The 25,834-nt window shown below is 45.0% G+C and overlaps 1 protein-coding gene across 13 annotated transcripts in view; it reads right to left on the bottom strand.

Annotated features, from left to right (window-relative positions):
- The window catches only part of NPHP4 (nephrocystin 4), a 112,010-nt gene that overhangs the window by 23,839 nt on the left and 62,337 nt on the right, over positions 1-25,834 (bottom strand). For 11 of the 13 annotated variants that reach the window (XM_032763708.2, XM_032763700.2, XM_032763698.2 and 8 more), the window contains 7 exons: positions 11,483-11,544; positions 9,783-9,911; positions 9,012-9,175; positions 8,572-8,763; positions 7,678-7,865; positions 5,876-6,036; positions 2,581-2,761 (listed from right to left, as the gene is read on the bottom strand). In XM_032763708.2, the coding sequence (XP_032619599.1) occupies positions 2,581-2,761; positions 5,876-6,036; positions 7,678-7,865; positions 8,572-8,763; positions 9,012-9,175; positions 9,783-9,911; positions 11,483-11,544 (1,077 nt within the window). The remainder of the gene's footprint in view (positions 1-2,580; positions 2,762-5,875; positions 6,037-7,677; positions 7,866-8,571; positions 8,764-9,011; positions 9,176-9,782; positions 9,912-11,482; positions 11,545-25,834) is intronic. The other 2 variants (XM_032763705.2, XM_032763706.2) reach the window with 2 other exon arrangements.

Below are 25,834 nucleotides of genomic sequence, written 5' to 3'. Positions count from 1 at the left end.
GGTAGCTTTGGACCATGGACGCAAACAATCGATTTCGTGATCCCACTGTGGACGCGCTAAACTGATTTTATTAGATCTGTTTTGTAATATCGGTTTAAGCTAATTCGAAATAATCGTGCAGTGTAGACGTACCCTGAGTAGCAGAAGCTTCTTTTTCTGCAGCTCAGTTTAAAGGGTTACGGTCAATTTAAAAAAAAAAATCACTTTGATGGAGAATGTTATGAGTAACAGCCAAGATTACTAAAACTGAAGGAGATTTAAGACATCTTTTCCAGTTTGTTTACTGTGCATATGACAGCACTTTGTGTTTAGTCAGAATTGCTGCTGCTCCCGGATGGTCAGTTTCCCTTTATTGTTTGTGTGGGTCTTTCACACCGCAACCAGGAGGAAGAGCATTTAAAAAAAACACAGGAAAATGAGGTTGCACAACCATGCAAATGAGCAATGGGACCCAGGGGGAGGGGCAGTATCTGAAATTGCTTTGAACTCACTTTCTGAAACTGCCTAGATTTCAAACTGATGATGTAGAACGAAGCAGAAATGGGTGTAGCTGGCAAAGACTGGAATACAAATGCTCTTATTTGGCTATGTTTAGCCCCATTTCTGTCTCTCTAAACACCATCCAGTTTACAGAGCAGGCCTGCTGTTCAACGCTTCAAGCCCCAGTGTTACAAGGGATTTGTAAAAACATACTAATATTCTTTTGAAATCAAACAAACTTTTCCAGAGAAATCAGTGTGGCAACTGTATTGATACAGTATGATGGGTGGGTTTTTGTTGTTTTGCTAGCGTTTGTCCTTTGTTAATCAGTTTCCTTTGCTGGGTTTGCATTGAACTGTTGTCTGGGTTATGAATCTCAGACTCTCCTTCCTAGGAGCTTATCACACTCTTGCAGGCAAAGTATGAAAATGACAATTTAAGATATCATACAATGGAGCTAATCTTTCTTTTGAAGATAAGATTTTAAAACCTGGAGTCACTGCACATTTATAAGATGGTGAATTAAATATATATAAAAAGTACCTAATAAATTCTAAGAAGCATAATGTTCTTAGAAGTTTGGTTTTCTTATATATACAGCTTTGTGCATCTTGTCTGTTTCTCTCATGTTTCTGAGTTATTTTGCTAGCACCTAATTGAGTGTCGCTGTTTCCATATTGTCTGTTTCAAATCTGCCTCAGCTTGTACATTTGTAAACAAGCAGGCAGAAAACTCAAAACAGAAGTAATGAGCTGTGCATTTCCTCCTCTTTCTGTAGCCTGGTGTTATTACTTATTGTAGGCGGAAGGTGGTTACAGGATAATAGGAGACTGGCATTTAGAACCTGTTGATTTTTTTTCAAGCAACTGAAAACTCTCTAAACAGCCCAAGCCCAGAGCTCTGCTGAGTCTCAAAAAAGCATTTTCTTTCCTCAGATGCACAGGAACCTGTAGGGCCAGATCCATTGCTCCAATGGCATCATGAGGGTGCTTTCCACTTTGCCAGAATAAAACAATTTTGGGAATACTGTAAAGAGTTACCGCCATTTTCAGTGCAGAATCCTTTGGTGGCAGTGGGCACAGGCAGTTCTGACCCAGCATAACCTTGCTGTGACTCTCACAGGCTTCCGAAGAAAGACGAGAGCAGTCTGCCCTCGGGCCCAGAAGCAGGTGCAGAGGGATGGCTGCTTGAGGCGTTATAAAAGAAGTATTTAATGGAAGCTATAGAGGCACTTGCAGAAGCATTGAAATTAGACAAATTTCTAGCACCACCATCAAATTATCCCCAGCTCCCATTTCATGGCTGATGAACAAACATAACACAACTCAAAAATGCTGATAGTCGGCTAATGGAAACTCTGGGTTAGCCAGACACCCAATATGTCCCTTGAGATGCAATGTCAGGATCCTCCCGTGTGTGTGACGCTCCTAAGCTTTGCCAGCTTCCAAACAAGCTCATGAACACCACAAGAGCTTAGATTCAGCCCTGAAGGCCAGTGGGGCAACACTTCTCATGGCTACTAGCACTGAGATCACATTTCAATAGACCTTTAACTAACACACTGCTGTGCCGAGCAATCATATTGCGGGAAAAGAAGCATGGAGCAGAAAACTGGCCACTGAAAGGGCTCTGCTCCTGGCTGACCCACCTTGTGCAAATCTGATTTTTAGAGGTGCTTGTCACCTGTAAGTCCTATTGACTCTCACTCAACACCTCTAAAAACTCAGCACCTTAGTAGCCCCAGCTGAACAGTGGAGACAGTATGGGTTTCCTATCTTCATACCTGCATACCACTTTTCAACTGTATCAAATCAGTGTGCAAAGTATTCTTGCATCCTGGGGCAGGTAAAAGCATCCCTGTTTTGGGAGGTGATCGCTATGTGAAAATGGAGGGGGGAAGGTAACAGATCAGCCACCAAAGAGATTCCCAGCTATGCCCCAGAATGGTGTTAGAACTGCAATGATGAAGATAACCAGCAGAGTTAAGTGTCTAATGAGCATGCTGAAATACATGAGAAATCTTGAGTTACTCACTTTCTGAAAGAAACGAATTTTCACCAGAAAACATGGTGAATCAGCCAAAATAACTGGGATTCTTACCAACATTGGCCAAACTCAGGTGAAGTCGGCCTTTCACAACAGCGTAGACTCCTATGGGCTTCACAGTGCCATGTCTGAGAACGTCCCCACTCATCACTGTTGTGTCCTGCTCATATTCGGTTGTCATCACCTCCAGCTCATGATGGACCTGAACTGCTGTCCGACCCTGGCGAAGCAAGTGCTGTGGGGCAAGAGGAACATATCCTGAAGCCAAAAAACATGTGCAGCTGTTACTGTCAGGAGGCATTGTCCAAAGTGGTACATGCCCAGGAGAGACCATTGTTTTTATCTTGCAAATGGTTTGTTACGTCCATGCAATTCTTTGGGGGAGCTGAGAAAGGGGGTTCCAAACAAATGCTTTATCCAAAGCCAGCAGCCCCAGTGCTCAAGAGCAAAGTGTCTCAGTGAACCGGTGTGTGCATGTGACACAGGAGAGATGGGAAAGGGGGCAGGTTTCATTTCCAATCTCCCATCAAGCAGTGAGATAAAAGGAAATCTGGTAAATTATGAACATTCTCATGACCACCTCTCCTTCCTCAAATCAGATCTCACCTTTTCCTGGCTTATGCAAGAGCCCCCTGACAGTCTTTCCTGGGTTCCTACAAGTGTTATCCTTTGCTCTTGTAGATCATGCTGTGCTCCCGGGTTGCAAACATTAACCACATTTACAAACTTTTTGCTGTTACTATTTTTGTTTTGGTTTTAGGTTCCAAGAAACTCTTGTTTCACTCTTCCCCTCACTTGACTAGCACATCCACATTGTGAAGTGTAATGCGCTCCCACAATACAGTGGGTAATGGCATGCTAACTACCCCACACCAGTTAAAGCACCTTTTCGCTTGTGTACATTTGTGATATCTTCGGGCTTTTGTGAAGCTCAAAGGAGCTTTTCTGGGAGGTTATTGTTTTGAGATGGGACAAATCAGCTGGGCGAAAGAACTTAAGAGAAAAATGTGAATGGTAATTGAGAACTGTCTGAGAATAGAGGCCCAAAATCATGGGGTCACGGCGGTGTGGCCAGCTGCAGGGGTTAATGTTTAAAGTCTGGTTAATGGTAAGCCTAATGCTTACCAGTTAACCTTTTACATCCCTAGTGCCAGTACTTAAGAAGGTAAACAAAATGACCCAGGTAATTATAGGCCTGTCACCTTGACATAACAGTGTTGATGTTAGCCTTGGTACTACACAACATTTTGATTAAGAAACTAAAATGATACAAAATCAGCATGATACATATTAAAAACTCGCTAGCTGATAGATCTCAAAATGTAATTGTAACTGGGGAATCATCATCAAGAATGTGTTTCTAGTCGGGTCCCTCAAGGATCAGTTTTTGTCCCTTGGTATTTACCATTTATATCAAAGGCTTGAAATAAAACAAAATCATCACTAATAAAGTTTGCAGATGATACAAAGATTGGAAAAGTGGTAAACAATAAAGGGGACAGATCAATGATGTGGATTGCTTAGTAAGCTGGGCACAAGTAAACAATACGTATTTCAGTGTGGGCAAATGCAAAGTCATATCCTGGAACAAAGAACATAGGCCATATTTATAGAATAAGTGGACTCTATCTGGGAAGCAGTGATACTGAAAAGTACTTGAGGTCACAATGGATCATCAGCTGAACATGAGCTAACAATAGGACATTGTGGCTAATGCAGTATTTGGATGTAAAGAGGATAATATCGAGTAGGGAGTAGCGAAGTTATATTATCTCTATATATGGTATTGGTGCGACCAGTACTGGAATACTGTGTCCAGTTCTGATGTGCACAATTCAAGAAAGATGTTGAAAAGTTGGAAAGGGTTCAGAGAACGGTCGTGAGAATGACAAAGAATTGGAAAATATGCTTTATAATGGAAGACTCAAAGAGCTCAATCTATTTAGCTTGTCAAAAGAAGGGTAAGAGGAGAGCTGATCACAGTGTATGTCTAGATGAGGTACAAATATGTGATAATGGAGAGCTCTTCAATCTAGCAGAAAAGGTGTAACACTTTCCAATGCCTAGAAGTTGAAGCTAGACGAATTCAGACTCTAAATAAGGTGTATTCTTTTCACAGTGAGGATAATTAATCATTGGAACAACTTACCCTGGGTTGCGGTAGATTCTCCAGCAGTGGAAATCTTTAAATCAAGATTGGCTGTTTTTCTACAAGATCTGCTCTAGTTCAGATAGGATTTAACTCAGGGCAGACCTCTGACCTGTGCTATCCAGGAGGTCAGACTAGATGGTCACAATGGTCCCTTCTGGCCTGAGAATCTCTGACTCAGGCAAGAATCAGAGAAACTTCCATATGAGACATAAATTGCTGTACAATTAAACCTGATAATGAAACCCCTCATTCCCACCACACACACAAGGGAGTCATATTTTCTGGCTGTAGCACAACTGTTGCCTACTTAACATAGTGTAATAGTAAAAAGAAGCTCTAGAAGTGGAGACAATTGTTCTGGCCATTTGGACAGAAGGCCATTAGCACTAGTCACTGCATTCAGGAGTGAGGGGAGGGAAGTGGCACCTGATGGACTGGATGCTTTAGGCGATTCAGAGCAGGATACAAACCTTTCACCACTAGGTCACTGCGCTGAATCCAGACAGCTTAGCAGTGAATAGAAATTCCCACTCCCCCAGGGCTGTTTGGTGGCCTGTTTGCAGGAAATTAGGGGGTCTCAGACCATTTCCCAGGGGACAAGGGTCTACATCACAAACCATTTCCTGCCATTTGGCACTGGTTTTCCCCCTTTGTTGGCAACCTCAGTGGAGAAGCAGAGGAGTCAAGGGGCACAGAGACTGGCTCAACCTTGCAGTGCAGGGGATGGTTCTCCAGAACAAGAATAAGGCACCCTGGCGGGGCCAAAGTAAAATGTGCTGCTGCTGCCAGAGTGAGCCTCTCCTGTGAATCAGCGGAGAATGTTCATTCACTAGTTCTGCCCATGCAGGCCCTCAAGCAGCACCAGGAACCTCACAGCACTACCTTTCTTCTAAACATTTTACACACTATGACAAATTGTTCAAATTTTAACACCAAAGAAATTCATGTACATTTGTAAGAAACTTCCTGAACTTACCCTATCCAGTAGCCATCCCTGCCAGCTACAGCATCGTTACTATTTTAATATTTATTTGTAGAGCAACAAAGCCTAGAGCTCTTCCACATTGTGCTTGGTGCTGTACAAACACAACCAAAGAAGGTTCCTTCGCCAGAGTTCTTGTACTTTGTAAATAGAGATTCTGGCCTTTTTTCTCCACTAGCAGCAGCTATGGATTTAGTCCGGGAAAAGTTTCATACCTTCAGCTTAACTGCAGCAGATCCAATGAGGAGCAAAGAATCTCCATCCCAAATATCAATCTGTAGGTTATGGTCAGCTATATAACGTATAAACCAGCGTTGTTCTCCTGGCTTCAGAAAACCAGGATCCACCATATACTTTAGCTGCAACCCTGGAGATTCTGCAGGAAAAAGAATGTATTCCTGACAAAGTAAATTAATCCTCCATGGCTTTTCAGGAGACTCATTGCTATTGAAGGGACCCCTGTGACTCCCAGTACCACTGTCTCTGAGAACCTCACAAACTTTACTGTATTTATCCCCACTACATCCTTGTGAGGTAGAGCAGGACAGGGCCATTATCCCCATTTTATAGATGGGGAACTGAGGCACAGAGTGACTGTGCCCAAGGTCACACAGGAAGTCTATGGCAGAGCAGGAATTGAACCTATGTCTGCCAAGTCACATGAGAACCCTTGTCACTGGACCAGCTTTCCTCTTTATAGCTGTAATTTCATTCTCATAAACCTATGGATGAAACCATTTATGAACTCCCTGAATCAGTCACTTTTAAGCTCATGTTGGGATTGACATCCACCCACAAAAAATTAAATTAATGTGGATCTTCCTTATTAATTTTCATTAACTATTCCACATGGCGAAGGAACTTTACAAACTAAAAACGCTCTGTAGGAGGTGGGAGATTAGTTTTGCATCTCTTGGGACAAGAATTTAATAAGACATTAAAAAAGCCATTTTGCTAAGAGAATCTGATTGCATTACTACAGGTTGGTTGCTTCAATGTGCTGTCTCTCTCTGTACATCTGCTTAGCTATCGCTGAAGTCAGCAGTCTATATTTCTGAATCGTGTCACTGACACTTATTGATGTTTTGCCTTATGGCTTGACATTTTGCACACTTTTAATTATATGGTGTATAAACTAATGGAAACTTGATATTATAGCAGATATTAGTCCATTACCTTGACTTGGAGCTAAGTCTAAACCTGATTGACAAAAATTCCATTTGAACTATTCAAAAATGTAATTTAACTCTCCCAGTGGATTTTCCTCTTACCAAAACATACTAGCCTAGCAAGAAAGAAACAATTTTGCTGATAAACTGCAAGAAAGGCTTAAAGCATTGACACATTTCAGTATTCATTTTTAAACCCTAGAGCAAGGCCCAGGTGACTGGAAGAATGTAGCCTCCAAAGAATAGAGCTAGAAGGCTTATGGTCCATCTGATCCAGTCTCCCATCTCCAGCAGGCAGATACTTCAGAGGAAGGTACAAGAAACCCCATAGTAAGGAACTGAAAAATGATCAGGTCATAGGGAGGTTTTCTTCCTAGCCCCACTCAGTTAGCATGGAGATTTATATCCCTTATAAATCTGCATCCTCTCTGCTGTAACTCTGGTTTTCCATATACTTGTCTAGTCTAGTTTGAATCCAATTAAACTCTTGGATTAAATGATTTATTGTGGCAATTTGATCCACAAGTTAGTTACACATGGTATATTAAAAGGTTTCCTTGTATCTGTTTTAAATTTGCTGTCTTTTAATTTCATTGAGTAGCGCCCTGACCCAGGATGATGACAAAGGGCAAATTAGAATGTCTTATGTGTCATCTCTACCCTGTTCATTATTTCAGATAGCTCTGCTATGTCTCCCTTCAAACTTCATAGACCCTGGAGTATTTGGACATCTCATGTAACTCCAAGACAATTGGGTACAGCCTCCAGGACTTCCTCAGAGGACATACCATCTGGCAAGTCTGTAACATCCCTCCTTTTTCAAATATCCTTCCACCACTAGAGCTTACCACTCTTAAGGGTTCCATCTTTGTTGATCTGGAATAAGATATGGGAAGATGCAGCTGAACTGGCTGTCCCAGACTGGTCCATCTTCACCAGCTGCAATCGTGGTGTTGTGACAGGTGGGAAACGGTAAAACTGGAAGGTGAAATACATAGTCTTTGGCCAAGTTGTCCCCATGCCATCCTGTGGAATCCTTGACCAAAACAAATATCTCTGGATTAACTCCTCTTGTTACAGACTCAGCAATTTGTATGTGCTTTGCTAGTGCTTGTGAACCATTTGAGAAGCAGAAGAAGTGGGAAAGATCCATGATATTAAGTGTATTCAAACTGGTTTGAGAGGCTTCCTTTGAAGCCATCATGACAGGAAGGACAAAGGTTTTTTTTGCTTTCAATTAACTCATAGTACATGTGACTTCTGCTCTTTGGGACAGTTTCCAGCTTCAAGACCAGGTGGGAATGGTATTTTACTTTCAGAATTACAGTGCACTGTTGTCAGTGGTAAATACACAAATGGTGCATAATCAAGATAAAACCACCATCACAGAAAAGCCTTTCCAAGTGAAGCTTTCTTGTCTGTAAATAAGGAGTTACTCAGTAATTAGTTTTACATTACAATCTGGCTAATGTGAACAAAAAATTAATTTGGAACTGGCTCAATGCATAAAACATCTAAAATGGAACATTCATTGTCTCACAGGCACTTCTGGTGCTTTTGTTACCATGGCAGTTGCTCAGACATGCCTCAGCCAGGCAAGGTGAAAGTCCTCAGGAAAGGGCATAGGAAATGGATACAAGGACCTGTCAGAACCATCAAGCCAAAGAGCAGCACGCAGATCAGAATGGAAATTCATGCTATTGCAAGAAGAGGCTTGGGGCAGTGGGATTTCAGGGCATTACCTGGTGAAGGCACGGAACTGGAAAATGATTTCATTTCTTTGCAAGAAGTCTGCTTCTTCCCTTTGAGGGTTGAAGTTCACAGGGTCTGTGGGATCCACAACTTCAGCTGGCTCCTTGTTACAATCCAGGATTTCTGGAAAGCCAGCGGCATGCAAGCGAGACAGAGAGCCCCGAGTGAGGATAGAGCTAGAGCTGAAAGAGAAATGGCTTTGAGTTTCCTGGGACCCAGACGCCATTGGAATCCTGACCCTTTCTGCAAGGTCCCTCCTGCTATCCCAGCATCTTCCAGACAGGGTTCTATGCGAGGCAGAAGCACTTTTCAGTAAAAGGCAGGGTGACAGGTGTGGGACCCTTGAAGATGACTGAACTCCACCCCCATGTGCTTGTGCCGCTCAGGCAGCAATTCCCATGTTCCCATTCACCCTGCCTTAGAGCCTCACCTTCCAGTCTGTGTTCCCATGGCAACAATAGGCGCGTGCACGGGCGTGAACGGCAGCTCCTGCAGCTGGTCACTTGCAGAGGAATCCAGGATCAAGGAGCCGGGGCTGAGGTCAGCCTCCAAGTGAGTTATGCCACCGCTGCTGCCTCCACCTGGGAGCTCCTGCTGACAAAGAGGGCGCCCCCATGAAACAGACCATCCCCAGCTGGGCGACGAGGGGCAGGGCTCTGCAGGGTGCTTTGAAGGAGCTGCCCAGCCCAGGCTGCTCCACTCACACAAACTGCTCACAGGGAAGTATGGGGGTAACAGATGCAATTCCCCCTCTGTTCTCAGCAGAAGTGTTGTCATCACAGCCCTGCTCAGCTGAGCAGAAGATAAGCATCACCTTTCCTATCTCATATATGTTCTAGTGCACAGATCACCAGGGAGGGCACAAGCAATGGGGGTGGAGATGCGCAGAACCCAGGAGTCCTCATTCCCACCACAGTACCCGACACAGCCTCTCCATAAAGGAACGTGCTCCTGAGCAGGCAGAGTTCATGAGTTCTCACATACCTGGCTTTTCTACATTTTGAAGTCAGATTTCCCACATACACACCCCACATTTATCTTTGGCTGCAATGACCATAGGAATGATTGAACCTAGCCTAGCATGTACTGTATAGCTCTGTGGGAAGGGACACACTCCAAACACACACAGGTAGTAATATCCCTCTCTGCAAGGGCGAGCCAATGCAGGGGCCACCACATAAACCCAGCTAGGAACCCTTACTGCATGTTCACGTCGGCGCATCCCACAGGAGCGGGGGACTGGAGAGCCGGTTTGCTGTTGCAACGGGGGTTTGGATGAGTGGCTTACAGGAGGAGAGCGGGGTGATGCTGACAACTGGGATATTGACAACTGAAAAAAAATTATTATAATTAAGATGATGATATTAACTCTACTAATGAGGCTGCTGAAGGAGGAACTGCCAAGGTGCAATCTGGACTATGGAAAATCTTGATGGATTAGGAGGGCCAGAAACTCCAAAATATGTTGGCAGTTTATTTTAAATGGTCTGTGCAAATTTAAATGGTCAGGAATGACCTAACTCAGCTACCTCTCTGCTGTTCAGATATGCAGCACAGCTCAGACACTTATGGGTTCCAGACACGCCTTAACTACGTTTTCTAATTCAGCTGTTGATGCTGCAGTGTGCTGTATGTTGTTTTGCAGAAAAAAACCACAAATGTTTGTCAAGATCAAACAGTCTAATAACGCATGCTCATGAAGTATTAAATTTCATCAAAAATACTGCTGTGTAACGATCTCTGTAACAAGAAGGAAAAACAACAAATAGGCTTTCAATATTTGTATGGAGCCTTAAATCTTGAGAACTATCCCTGCAAAAATGATACATCATTGTCAATACACTTCCACTGTGCTATAAAACAAAGCCTGCAAATCTGGTCTGCTGCAAATGACTCCCTTCAAAAATAAAAAGTCCAAGGCCTGAGAAGAGCTCAGAGATTTCTACCCAGCAAATTGTATGTAGATTCTGGTTTGCTGCTTCTGAGGATATGGATTATAGCAGGAAATTGTTGTAGTTTGGCCACAAAGACCTTAGAAAGTGATACCCAGTGGGATATCTGCATAACTCAGTGAACTGGATGGCACTATATGAAAATAGCTATTTTCAAGGAAATGCTGCTGTGTGCGCTAAACACTAATCATGTTTGTGTGTGGCCATTTCACACTTTACTACCAAATTAGGCAGCTTCTCTACAACAGGATTTTTCAGGGCCTTATTGATGGGAAAAAAATCAACCTGAAACAAACAAACTCACAAACCCACAGAAGAATTATTTTTATTAGTCTTACAAATTAATGGTAATTGAGAATAAGGTAAATATATGATCAAAGAGAGATGAGCAGCCAAGCTAGCTATTTCATAGCCTGCCTTTCATGCAGTATTATGTACAAATATCATTTATGAAATATTGACTTTTCATCTAGTGATCTTCAAGGGCAGATTACAGTAGCCTAAACCTTGGTCATCTCTCACTGAAGACAACTATAAATATCTCCTCTCTGCCTTCTCCTGGGCTACACAAATGACCACTGCTGACGTCCTCTCCTGGCACTCTAACCAAGTCACCCCTCCTGAGCCCCCTTCTTTGCTTTCTGTCTCTTCTCTATTAGATTCAAACTCCTTTATTTGTCAGTAGTGACTGGGCCACGCTTCTCCATGGTGTCACTCCATTAACTAACTAGAATTACACCAGAGGGAAACTGCACCTTTAGAATCTTCACATTTAACCTGTTATTAATTTGAAAACATAAACTTAAAAAAAAAAAATCTGCCATAACATTTCCCTTCCTGGCCCCTTTCCAAGGGAGAAAGACTCATCAAACTAAAATAATTGATGCTTAAATCTAATGTCCCAGTAAGGCAACTGCAGAGGGCACATGTTGCACCATCAGACACTTACCCCAGGTCCTTGAGGATAGTCTTGAGTGGAAACCAACATCTGAGGTGAAGACGGTGCACCTACTGGGAAGCAGAGACAAGACAGGGTGCAGTGAGCCTCCAGAACAGCCAGAGATCTAGCTGTCGGATTGATCAAATGCCAAATTTTGTTTCCATTAAAGCCAATCAAAGTTTTCCTACGTTCCAAGGCCGGAAGGGACCATTGTGATCATCTAGTCTGAGTTCCTGTACCAGACAGGTCAGAGAACGTCTCTCACAGAATTTCTAGAACAAATCTTTTAGAAAACCATCCAATCTTGATTTACAAGTATTCAGAGATGCAGAATCCACTTTGACCCTTGGTAAATTGTTTCAGTGGTTAATTACATTCACTTTTAAAAATGTACACCTTACTTCCAGTCTGAATTTGTCTAGCTCCAACTTCCAGCCACTAGATTGTGTTATATCTTTCTCTGCTAGATTGAAGAGTCCATTATTCAATATTTGTTCCCCACGTAAGTACTTACAGATCAAGTGATACCTCAACTTCCCTTTGTTACACTACATAGATTGAGCTCTTTGTCACTGTAGGTCATGTTTTCAAGATCTTTAATCATTCTTGTTGCTCTTCTCTGGACCCTCACCAATTTATCAACATCCTTGAACTGTGGGCATCGGAACTGGATGCAGGATTCCAGCAAGGAAACCACCAGTGCCAAACATGGAGGTAAAATAACTTCTCTCCTCCTATTTCAGATTTCCGTTTCTGCATCCCAGTATCACATTAGCTCTTTTGGACACAGCATCACACTGGGAGCACAAGTTTAGCTGATTATCCTCCATGACCTCAAATCTTTTTCAGTCACTGCTTCCTGGGATACAGTCCTGCACCTTGTAAGTGTGATCAACATTCTTTGTTCCTAGATGCATATATTTACATTGAACCATATACAAACACATATTGTTTGCTTGTATCTGTTTACCAAGTGATCCAGATCGCTCTGAACCAGTGAACTGACCTCTTCATTATTTACCACTCCCTCACTTTTTGTGTCATCTGCAAACTTTATCAGTGATGATTTTATGATTTCTTCCAGGTCATTCATAAAATTATTAAATAGCATAGGGCCAAGAATCAGTCTCTGAGGGACCTTGCTGGAAACATACTCACTGGATGATGATTCCCCATTTACAATTACATTTTGAGACCAACCAGTTAGCCAGTTTTTAATTCATTTAATGTGCTTTTTTAAAACTCTTGGATGCAAGTTATCTGGACCTGCTGATTTTAAAATGTCAAACATTAGCAGCTTCTGTTTTAACATCCTTCAGAGCCTCTAGTGGAATGGAAAGAGTGCTATCATCACCATGTGATGATACTATATCATCTGTTTTCCCTCCAAATACAGGACAGAAATATTTATTGAACACTTCTGCCTTTTCTGCATTATTATTGATCATTCTACCACTTCCATCTAATTAGGACCAATACCATTGTCAGGTTTCTTTCGTCCTAATATATTTCTAAAAATCCTTCTTATTGTCCTTAATGATGCTGGCCATAGACTTCTTCTTGTGTCCCTTGGCTTCCCTTATCAATTGTCTATAATTTCTAACTTCTGATTTATATTCATTACTATCTACTTCCCATTCTTATATATTATTTTTTGTAGTTTCTCTGTAAACCAGGTCAGTTTTTTAACCAGCATTGCCTTCTGCCTCGTGGCTTTTTGTGCATCTAGTAAGTTGTTCTTAAATGATTCCTAATTATTCAAATTTTTCTGATTAAATTCTTCCTCCCAACCGACCTGGTGAAGACACTTAACTATGAGGATGAGAGATGCTGTATTTCAGCCATTTGGCTGACTTACTTTTGCAATAGAATTGTCACCTGGAAAAAAAAATGTGTAGCAGTTCTTCAGATTCACAGGGTTGTTTTTTTTCAAAGGAAATTAGGCTAAATCTGCTATTTAGTACTTTCCTGTTGTAAAACATAGACCGTCTATCGCTAGACAGTACCGCATTTTCCCTTGAAGACATGTGGTACTGGTTAAGTGGATTGCTTAATGAGACGTGAACATTTTGGGATACTTAAAATTTTCATGGCTCTTCTATTATTACTTGTCACTATTTCATCTCTTTGCACATTCATTGCCTGGGTTTTGTTGTGTTTATCTTTGGCTGGTCTACTTCTTCTCTGACACGAGATGAACTTGCTCTTCTACTGAGCGAGAAATCCTTTCGCAGAGACTCCAAGCACAGATATTTTCTGGCAATGCTGAGATGTAGTTTTGCTTTCTCTAATTCACACAGTCCAGATATCTAATTGGGAACATTTCCCAAGGAAACTAGTGAGTTTCCCTTAGGCCTAAATTACTGTGTTCTTTCTATTACAATGGATTTGGCCATTAAAGAGGGTTTGTATTAGAATGCACAAGGCTCAGTAGTTGTCAGCACAGGAAAGGAGCAGAAGAGGTTTCTTGCTAATCAGTTCATAGGCCACTAGATCAGTGAGGTAGATATATGCAAGAGCGGAGTTATGGAGAATATTTTAACAGATATTAACCTCGCATTGCCTACATGAGAGAAGACAAGTATGGTTAATAGTAAAGAAAGGCCGAGTCTGCCCAGCAGTACTGTGATTACTGGCAGTGGGTCACTTTCAAATGGTTTAGTAAAGCTAGGATGACCACATTCCCTATGCTGAATATGGGACAACTGGTAAAATTACTTATATTCAAGCGAATTCAATGGCAATTGTACAAACATTCAAATTAGCATCAAGCTGACTGAACCTGTTAAAAAGTAATACTGTGGAGTTGGATTCTTTTTATTTACTTTCTTACCTTTAAGGCTTTAGGGTTACACGGGGAAGGGGTGACCTGTACACCTCTCTCACACCGCTAGGGTGACCAACTGACCCGACCCTCCCTGCTCGGTGCTCTCTGCCCTCCATGCCTGGCTGGGCCCCCAGGATGAACCCGCCTCCCCTGGTACCTGGCACCAGGTCTTCCTGAGACAACACGTGAGGGGGGAAGCACACAGGGTCACATGGCCTCCTTCCCCAGATTTCTGTCAGAATGTGGCCAGCAGCAGCTTTTCGGCACTGTGCGGGAGGGAAGGGACAGGAGCTGCTTCCAGCTGCAGAGGAGGAGGAGGGGCGTGAAGGGATGACCTGGCCTGTGTCTCTGCAGAGCTCACTTCCCACCTCCTCAGCCCGGGCTGGAAGTAGCTTGTCCCTTCCTACCTGCACAGTGTCAAAAGGCAGCTAACATACCCAGGCTGCTGCTGGCCACCGACATAACCCAGCCACCTCCTGTCCTCTGGCTACAGTGCAGGCAGGAAGGGGTTAAGCCCTCAGGCTGCATTGTGTCCCAGAGCCCAGGGAACCTGACTGCAGGGGCTTCAGGGAACCAGCCAGAGAGGTGGCTCAGCAGGGAAGCGTGCCTTGGGGATGGAGTGGCCCCACCCTTCCTGGGGGCAGGACTCAGAGTGGTTGAGGGTGGGTGAAGAGGATGCTAAGCCCCTGCCCCTGGGTTTACTGTACAATCTGCAAGTTCGGGGCGTGAACAGGCTGGAAATCACTCCTCCCCTGCTCCCCAGCTTAGCTGAGTGGTGGAGAGGCTGCCACGTGCCAGCGCTGTGGGGGGCTTTGGCACACGCTGGGCTCAGCTACTCCCAGCCAGCACCCCGGGCCGGAGGGTCTTGGGCTTTCCCAGGGTGCTGGCCCAGCCAGAGGCAGCGTGGGAAGGAAAGCTCTTGCTGCCCAGGCTGCTGATGAGCTGAGCACTCTGACCAGGGGCTGGTTCTCTGCACAGCGCTGGGAGCTAGACACGCCCCACTGGGGGGGATATGGAGGAGCAGCGGGGCTTGAGGGGTAAAGGGGCAAAGCAGCGAGAGGACAGTGAGAGGGGAAGCACATAAAGGGCCAACACATAACTGGTGCCACTTGCCTGCACTCACCAACCACCGTAGCTTGCAGCCAGTGCTGGTTGCTAACGGGACGGTGGGTGCAGAGTCCTGCTGGCCGAGAGCCAACAAGCAGCAGGGGCTGTGCTGAAGGACTAGCAGCGGGACTGGCTGGCCCCGCACGTGGTATCTTCGCCCCACCACTAGCCTTGCACGCACACCCCATTGTCGGCCACTGGACCCCCCCCTCACCCACTCACCACTGGTGGGAGAGTGGCTGGAAAGCAGGGATCCAGCCAGCAGCAGAACCTGCCAGTACTGATCGGGGAAGGGGGAGACCGAAAAGACGGGACAATTTACCCACTGTTAAGAAAAAGTCAGAACATCTGAAGGATGGCTTAAATATGGGACTGTCCTTTTAAAACCAGGACGTAAGCATTCAAACATTCTGCTGTTGTTCCAGATCCTATCTGAAGTATCCCATCCTGTTAGGTTTGTCAGACTGCCTTGTAAATCTCAGGAGAACAGGTCTCCCTGGGGGTTTCTACTCTTTCTGCTCTCGGATGCCTTGTATATGCCACAGGAAGAGCCCATCTGTAGCATTTTGCAACTTCTACCACACACTGGTATCACGAGGGGCAGAAACACACAAAAAATGGAAAGAATGTCAACCACCCAGCGCAAGTGAGAGAGCCTCCTGTCAGTTCTCCATTCCCACAACCTTGTTTGCCAGCCTCTAGCAATGGCAAAGGTGAGATTTCAGTTTGCGTTCAGAATTCTGATTGTTGCTGCCCAGAACAGCAGGGTTTGTGTTGTCTATAGGAACTAGGTATCATCCCTTTAAACCAGTGGTCCCCAACCTTTTCCGGGTGGCGGCTGCGGACAAGAAGCCACTGAGAACCGTGGCTGGTGGACAAGCATCCGCTGAAATGCCACCAAAAATCAGTGGCATTTTGGCGGCGGCGCCTCTTGGTGACGTCGCTTTTCAGCAGCATTTCAGCGGATGCTTGTCCGCTGGACAGTACGCGGGCGCACAGAGTGGCACCGCATTGGGGACCACTGCTTTAAACAGTTTGTGAGCCCTCTAGTGGCTCCCATTGTGTTCTATGTTTTAGAAACCACCAGGACCCAACCAGAGCAGCAGGTGTTTAGCTAGGCCCTGCAATGTTGTGCACATGTAGCACTGGCATTTGGACCCCCTCAACATCCCCATGTAGTTTCTTCATATTACGTCTGTTGTGTAAGGAGCAAAAGATGACAGTTTGTGGCAGAACAAGCAATCGGACTGATGAGACGTCTATCCAAACTTCTTTGGCCATGAAGTCCTCATGCGAGTCTCAGAGGGAGAGAAAACCCCCAGTGAGGTAAAAAAGACAAGAATAAAATGGTCTTTGCATCAGTTTGGGATGCAGAATTATCTTTTGCATACAGCCTCTTTCACAACTACTTGCTTTAATCTGTTTCATGTAAAATCACAGTATTTTTTGAGTGCTTCAAAGCTTATGTGCAACATCCGTTCAGTCCTTCTCCAAGAGTAGCTAGGAAAAAAGTTATTGATGCTGTAAGAGAAGTACATGCTGTATGAGTGATTCTTTGACACGGATCTGACCTAACAGATTGTATCAAGTCCTGCTGTGCACTTATAATTACGATCAACTTCTAAATAGGTAAAACAAACATCAGTTCTGATTACAGTGAATAAGCAGGGTCTACAGCCATGAGACACCTAGCAGGAACTGCTGGAGAATTAATCCATTGGATGCATCCCAGAACAGAATTAATTCTTATGTCCCTTTTAATAAATGGGATGATATAGCAGCCGTCCTATTAGCCAAAATAGGCAACACCATTGCTCTAGCAGTGCACAGCACTAGCTCTTTCAGGTGAAGATGTCCCCTTTATCCATTCAAAACAGAAAGGCAGGTAACTCCAGTGGCAGGAATCAGCGTCTAAGAGCGCTTCAGTCTGGAGCGTTTGAATGACTGGGTAGCCCTTTAGGTAGCACATCAGCTCACACAGTGTCCGTTTTACGTACGCAATAATTCCCACTGCGGGGGGCTCCACTACACAATGCCCCATGACAATAAGAGTTCTGTCTTTTAAGCCCAAAGCAAGGAAGCACCTTAAGGATGTCTCTGTTGGTTATTCTACAGCAGAGTTTAGGGAGAAAGGGGATTGCAGCTATCAGAAGATGTTACTTTTTTTAAGGAATAATGTGGGATTTAAAAAAAAAAAAACTCCACTAAAAGCTTCCACATGCCTTTGGGCTTCTGGCAGGGGCTGGAGACTGATGGGAGCCGATTGGTGGATTCTGTTCAGAAGTCTGTTTGTGTAGCGTAGTCTCCCAGCTGCCTGCTGCTTTACAATGTGATCCGTCGCTACAGCGCTTACATCAGAAAAATAGCCACAGGTGCTGCCCCAAATAATCGCCATCATTGCACTAACTTCCAGCTTCCATCCAACATGAGCACTTAAAAATGAAGAGAAGGGGTCAGGCCTTTTACAAATAACCCTAAAAGGCCCCTAGATTTGTTCAAGCAGGTCTGTGCATTCTCTGGATGCTCAGTATGTCCCTTCACATGCAGTTAGCTTTTCGCGAAGGGGCAGAAGCACTCAGGACGTATGTTCAGCCAGAACTACTGTTGTCTCCCTGCACTTGGTCGCTCTGGGCAGGATTACAGAGCACAGCATCACTCCTCAACAGCTCAAACACTCCTCCTCCTCACAACAACCTGAAAACTGAAACAATAAGCAGGGAAGGGAGGGAGCATGTGCTATGTTTTGTTCCACCTGCATCCAACATCCCAACACAATGAGGCTGGACTTTTCAAAGGAATCTAGCACCCAACTCCCACAGAAGCACTGTTAAGGGCTAACTAATTGTGACTCTCCGCATGCCTGTGAAATGAGTAAACTTCACAGGAGAGGAAGCTGAGGTGGCACAAGGTTAACAGATCTGGGGAGTCAGCAGCAGATCCTGGATAAGAATTCAGATCTCCTGATTTCCAATCCTCTCTTCCACCACAGGAAAACACCATTTCTGTACACATATACACACAACATAACAAATCCCAAGTCATTCTTATCGGCTATGTTCCCCCCCATACATACCCCTTTGAAGCCTGTAAGGTGCCAATTCCCACACCAGCTGAGGAAAGGTTCTGCCAGTTTCTGTTGCACTCTTGGTCAATAAATCAACTCAGTTTAAAGCAGCTTGACTGAGGGTATGGCTACACTTGGAAATGTGCAGCGCTGGGAGTTACAGCTGTGGTCGTACAGCTGTGTAGGAACAGCGCTGCAGTGTGTCCACATATGCAGCATTTGCAGCGCTGTTGGGAGTGGTGCATTGTGGGCAGCTATCCCAGCGTTCAAGTGGCTGCAACGTGCTTTTCAAAAGAGGGGGGTGGGGTGGAGTGTGACAGGGAGCGTCGGGGAGACAGAGAGAGCGGATTTTTGGAGCAGACACTGTGAGCTCCCTGCCTTGCAAATTCTGGCCATTTCCCCCACCCCTCTCTCAATCACTCTTAAATGTAAAAAGGCTTCAGACCAGATAAGCAGCTTCTCCGACGGACTCCCTCCCCCCCGCCGTGCTGTTTGTCTCCTCAAGCAAACAGCTGTGAACATTCCAAAGCCTCGGCTCGGCTCGCTCGCTGGAGCAAAGAGCAGCTGTGTTTGGTAGCTCCGGAGAGTACCTTCCGGTTTGTTGTAGACAGGAATTCTGGGATACCTCTTAATACCCTGGAGGCCAATAACAGCGCTGGTGAGTGTCCACACCTGATGAGCAGCGCTGCATCACCAGCGCTGGATTCGCTACACCCGTAGCAGATCAGGAGTACAGCCAGCGCTGCAGTCAGGGAGTTGCAGCGCTGGCTGAGCTTTGTAAGTGTGGACACCGAGTAAGTTGCAGCGCTGTAACCCCCTCACCAGCGCTGCAACTTGCAAGTGTAGCCAAGCCCTGAGTGAGCTCTCCCATCACTGAACACAGGGTTCACTGCCATTTTAGAAATTACTAGGCTTTGCACTGATCTTTTAGTTTAAAACCATTACAAAATTTTGACAATGTCAGATATATTTCTACTCAAGATTAATTGATGTTAACACCTCCCAAAAAACACTGAAAAACTTTATACTGGGACAAAAATTAAAATACAAAGTCCAGATTTCTATTGCCCTACACTAACTCTGTTTCCATGTAAATGTGCCGTGTTATAAAATCCAAAGAAGTCTAAAAAGTCTAGGCTACAAGCAAGCAGAATTGTTTTTAAACAGATTTTATTTTCAAAGCTCTCCAGGAGGCATTAGTTGCTCTTTAGGAAAAATATCTCAGAAGAATTTATCATAAGATAGTTTTCAGCTGTTTATTAAATATAACATAGAAGTCGAAGGTGGGGTCAGAGGCTGGAGTACACTATTACCTTTCGACTGATACTAAAAACTAGTGTCCATCTGGAAAGATTGCTTGAGACAAAGGTAAAATTAGATTGCCAACTGCACAAATGTCCAGGCCTGTTCAGAGATTAATTTTTCCTGACATTCTATTACTCCACAGCCAGTCTCCACTCACTGAGTGCAGTTGTCAGCAAAATAATTAAGATTTTTCATTCAGCTTTTCTAACACTTGGTCACATACCAAACCAGACAGCTTTGAAGCCAGCATGCCCTTGGCAGAGAAATCAGGAGCCAAAAGGGTTAATTATGAAGTTGCAAATGGACTTAGTTCTTTCAATTTCCTGTGAGTTCTTTCAATTTCGTGTGTGTGTATGAGATCCATATTTCTCCAATGTTCCTCATTTCATTTTAGTCCCAGAGTTATCTTAGGCCACACAAAGATGGTGTCCTCTTAATGTTATTGTTGAAAATTAATGAATGATATCAGCAATTGGATCTCATGAGACTGAAAGCACCATCAGCACCAACACTGAAGGCAGGAATCTCACAGCATTTTGTTTCCTTCATGAATGATTTCGGTGTCCCACCTTTTGGATTGTCACAGCACACTGCTTTCTGCATCTGGGTTGGGTAGAGAGGGATGGTGTGTCTGCCATTAACCACCTTGGGCAGGTAAAGGAACACTGCTTTTCAGCTGAGACTTAGCTGAGTTCTCCTGTCTGGATCAGGGCCGCCCAGAGGATTCAGGGGGCCTGGGGCAAAGAAGTTTCGGGGGCCCCTTCCATAAAAAAAGTTGCAATACTATAGGAGGCCCCTGTGAGGCCTGGGGCAAATTGCCCCACTTGCCCCCCCTCTCGGCGGCTCTGCCACTTAGACCTGATCATCAGTGATTTCAGTGGTCACTTAACAAAACAAAAGAGTATCTATGGAGCGTAATCAGCTCTGTCTTTAAACAGTGGAAAGGGGCAGGTCAAATAGTACCTGTGACTCAGGCAGACCAGCAAGCATAACGCCTGTCCCCACCCTCTCTCTTGATGCTCTCAATCAGCACAGGCTAATTACAGTTCTATTGCCTTTTACTTGTACAATAAGAACAACATTTCATTCCCACCTCCCTCACCCCCTGGCATTCAAGTGATTTGTAACCAACCCCAGCCAAAATCTAAATCACTTGGGCAACACAGATCTGTTTGCTGGATACCTAGGTAGATTAGGTGTAAATGTAAATAAAATCTGGTCCTGAAGCCTTTCCCCCAGTCCCCAGCTCATCACTTGCTGTCAGGGAGAGCTCATTTAGACTTTGCTTACAAATCATAACTTGGCCAACATCACCGAATGAATGCACTGGCATCGTCATAAAAACAAAAGATGTATAAGGAAGCTAGTTTATGTTTCATACTTTTCAAATCTATTATACTTTGTCAGATACATGTATTTTATCATACACTTTATATGCTTTTAAAGTATGTATTAATGTCTCAATTTCAATTCAAATTTCTAAAACAATCACTAATTGGCGAACATTGCACATAATTAATTCACAAAACTGGGTGGAGGGGTGTTTGGGGAAATGTTGGTGGGGTGTAGGGGGTGTGTGTAGGGAAATCCCTGAACCACTCTAAAACATAGAAGGCTTCAGGTTGTGTGGACACATTTTCATTTTGGCCATTTCAGAAACAGAGGCAAAGGATTTCCCCACCCCTCTTCACTGGGAACAGACCTGGATTCTTTTTGGATTTTTCTTTCTAGTAAATACTGAGAGTACAGGAAAGTGAATATAGTGAGTGCAGGACAACTTTTAGTTTGGCAATTCCATGACTGGAATCAAGCCATGTCGGTTCAGCCATGGTCTCAGCAGCCAGATTAGTTTTAGATCATGCAGACTTCAGATTTGGATATTGGACCAGTGATGTCTATTGTGCTTGGACAGTTCTAGTTTAATGTGCCTAAGTACACTTTGCATGATCTTACTGGCCCAATGAAGGGTAAGTCAGAAATATGTTAACAATTGGTAAACAGACAATTACAAAATATATAATTAACCAATAACCAGAGTCCCAAAGGTGGACTGTCATAACAGCTATCCTGCCCTTCAACATCTTTTTGTTGTTAAAAAAAAATCATTTAAAAGATTACATGGAAAATATAATGAAAGAATAAAAAGCAAGTATCTTGAACTCATCTTGATATCCCCAGATAATTTTGCATGCCATGTAATCATATACTGATCTCTGGCCACTGTAATACTCTACGTATTTTACAACAGCGAGAGGTAAGCTGCAGTACTGAGCCACAAATCTCAATGTTCTTGTGTCAAAAAGGAAATGGAAAAGTATAATTTAACATGACTTCTTTAATCCTGAAAGCAGGACCTCATTCTCTCCTCTTCCCAGGAGGAAGCAGGAGGAGCAACCATTTCTCACTGCCAGAATTCCCTGCACCACATCAAGGCATCATCTTACCTAACTAGCCCCTGGCAACCTAACTTCTACACCTTTGTTAAAAAAAGATCTCCTATTTGAAAATATATTGTATAATAAATAAATAATACATGTAAAGATAAATAATGTAAGCATAATAAAGCTCAAAGATAGGGCAACAATATTCCTGTAAGTTCATCATAGGGACAGAACTATTTAAGGTTGTGTAATTTGGACAGTGGTAAGAGAAAACCCAACAATGCAGAATAGATGGTAAATCTATTCTGTTTACACTTTAGAGGGGTGTAGTAAACAAAAGAATAAACTTGAAACCCATTGTTACTATTAACTAGTATGAGAAAGCCATTGCAGGCAAGTCCATCTGTCTTTTTCTTCCAAGACATTTCAGGAACAAGAAACCCCAAGTAAAAATGGTTATGTGTGAACCCCTGAAGTAAGGCGGTACCATGAACCCTCGGTCTTGCCTGTAGGCCCTAAAAGGAGCTTACTGGACATTTATTTGTTTTGTTTCTTTTTCCAGTGTTGAGACTCATTTACAGACCATGTCAATTATGTTTTTTACAGCACCCCAGCACAAGGTCTTTAGTTTGCTTGGGGCCTCTGGTACCTTAGTAAAGTAATAAATAATAATATGGTTCATTAATGCTTTAATTGACCACATGTTGTAACTTAATTTTGCAAAGCTTGCTTTTTAAAGATAATTTTACAAAACTCACTCTATAAAACTTCCGGAAGTTTTAGGCCTTTATTATTATATGCCCCCTCATCCCCCTAGCACCGCCCGGCCCTGTGGAAACACTGCCCCCGCCCCCCAGCGCCGCCCGCCTTGCAGAAACAGACTCTCCTTCCTCAGCGCCACTCTGTCGAAACAGCTGTGGGCCAAAGAGGAAGGTTTGGGGGGGGGGGAGAAACAGCACACATAGGCAAAAGAAATATTCCATTCTATGCATGCGAAAGAAGTGGGCTGTAGCCCATGAAAGCTTATGTTGAAATAAATTTGTTAGTCTCTAAAGTGCCACAAGTACTCCTGTTCTTTTTGCAGATACAGACTAACCCGGCTGCTACTCTGAAACCTGGCACAAATAGGGTGGCCAGATCAGAGCAGTAAAATAGGACCCACCCCCTCCCCACTCGACCCCACCATCACACCCTCTTCACGCCCTAGTCCTCCACTGACTTTGCTGCGTCCCTCCTAGTCAGTCCCCCACCCACAACTCACCTCCTTTCACTTTCTCCCTCCCCTGCCAGAAACTTCTATGCCTGCCCCTAGAACCCCTGCTAACTCACTGCTTGCCTCTTTGTCCACCTGCCACTTGCCCACCCGCTCGCCCCGACCTGCCACTGTACCCCCCCCCCCCCCCGAGTATATAACCTCATTCAAAGACCCAGGGGGTCACTATATTACTGCACACAGCAATCAGTCAGTGCAGTTGTAGGTAAATCTCTGCATTATGCACTTTTGTATAACTTTTACATGACTTTGTATTGAACCTTGGTAATATGTTATAGTGGGCCCCAAGGTAGTATAATTAAAGTAAAAGAAAAATGTCTCATTGCTAGAAGGGAATGAGATCTTTCCTCCTACTTTGTAATCAATTGCCTTATTGAATGAATGAGGTGTGAATGAGGAAGGGAGGGACTGGGAGCCAGACCCCCAGACCAAGGAGCTTTGCCTAGGGCTGAGTGGGACGGAATCTGGGTGCTGGGTGCAGTCTCTGGGCTGGGGCACGGGGTGGGACCCCAGTGAGAACAGCAGGCTGGAAGACTAGACTGAACCCACCACCCCGCCTAGTCCATCCCAGAGCCCAGGACTGAGAGCAGTAATGTTCGGCAGGAGTTGGCTAGAGACAGGAAAGGGGGTTTGGCAGGGGCTGGCTGTGGGCACTGGGTGCAGAGCTGGCTGCAGGTGGGGGGCGGACTGGTGTGGGCAGGTCAGGGGGTGCAGCAGAGGCATCTGGAACCCCAGTCCTTTAAGTAGCCCCCAAACCCCCTCCTACCCCACCCCGGATCTTTTAAATAGCCTCGGGAGCACTGGGGAATGCATGGCCCTACCCCCAGGCCACCCACTTCCACTCCTGGCCTCTCCCAGCACTGCTAGTGATTCTGTGTGGCTGCATCAGGTGGGATTTCAAGTGGACCCCTGTCACGGAGTCCCCGGGCGATGCTCTGGAACTGCTCCCCACTAAGCCAGTCAGGACTTTGGGGAGCCTCCTCTCCCTTGGGAGCAGACTTGTTCAGGGCAAGAAGCTCACACGTCTTCACCTCCTGGGTCTCTCCTTGGAGCATTCAGCATCCTCTGCCCCTCCGTGTGCTTCCCACAGCGAGCCCACCCAGGCGGGGTCCTGGGGAAGCCACAGGGTCCTGCACCCCTACTTTGCAGTCAGATGTGACTCTTAGCCAGTAAAACAGAGGTTTATTCGATGACAGGAACAGGGTCTAAACAGAGCTTGTAGATACAGCGAACCTGACCCCTCGGCCGGGTCCATTTTGGGGGGGGCAGTGAGCCAGACCCCTAGGTCTGCATTTTAGTCCTTACCCCCAGGCAGCTCCAGACTGACAACCCCCTCCAGCCCCTCCTCTCTGCTCAGCTCCCTTTCCGGGGCCAGGAGGTCACCTGATCCCTTTGTCTCCAACACCTTCAGACAGTTGGCACCTTTGCAGAAGAGGGGCCCAGCCAGGCCATCAGTTGCTAGGAGACAGAGTGCCAGCCATTTAGGTCGGTGCACTGGCCCTTTGCTCTGCAGCAATTATCACACACACCCTTATCCCATTCCCACCACCTAGAAAGATACTTAAGAACTGCCTAGGGGACACTGAGGCACCAACACAGTATTCAGAGCAAACATTAAGAACAGTCCCAGTTCATCGCAGCCCCTCAACCCTCTGCTAAATTCACCCCTGTTTTTGCGACCACTTCCCCCCCCCCTGCAAGCTGGTCTATTTTATTGTTGCAGGGCAAATGAAGGAGCCATAGTTTAATGGAAAATTTTCAGCCCCTACAGCGGTCTTGCAGCAGGGAAAACAGAGTTGTTGGGAAGGGAACTGGTTTGGATAGGAGCCCCAGTTCCCTTCCTTTCCAAAATAATTTGGAAAGGGAATTAGATCACGCCGTGCCTCAGTTTCCCCTTCTGCAGGGAGATAGGGGGGAGATAAAAGTCTCAGCCTGCCGTGCCATATTGCAGACCGGGGGCTTTTTCCTGGGTTACAATTACATGTCATGATCCTAACTTTAGTTCTGAAACAGACCCACCCAGGCAGGCACAAACTCACCCTCATACAGCAACACCCTGAAAACCACACACCACCCCAATATTACAAACCTAGGGGGAATCACAGGGTCAAACACTCACGGTTGGAAGTCCCAGCAGCTGTTCAGGTGAGTGAGTGAGGTCACTGAGAGATTATTCCATCCTGTCAGTCTCCCACCGGACCAGAAGAAGCTGTCTCCTCCAGGTGAGCAGGTAGCCTTCTCCCCCCTCTCCTCCCCTCCCCTCCCCCAGCGGCTGGCTCTGCCTCAGCTCAGCGTCTCTGGTTGCCTAGCTGCTGCCGCAGAGCTGCTTCGGCCAGCCGGGCCCCGTCAGGGGAGTATCAGACACAGTCACACAGTCGCGGCTGGGGGCCCCTGCGGGGCCCGG

This window comes from Chelonoidis abingdonii, chromosome 23, assembly GCF_003597395.2.
Source record: "Chelonoidis abingdonii isolate Lonesome George chromosome 23, CheloAbing_2.0, whole genome shotgun sequence".
NCBI lineage: Eukaryota > Metazoa > Chordata > Testudines > Testudinidae > Chelonoidis > Chelonoidis abingdonii.
Note: the sequence above shows the minus strand (reverse complement) of the source record. Positions and strands in the feature narration are given on the sequence as shown.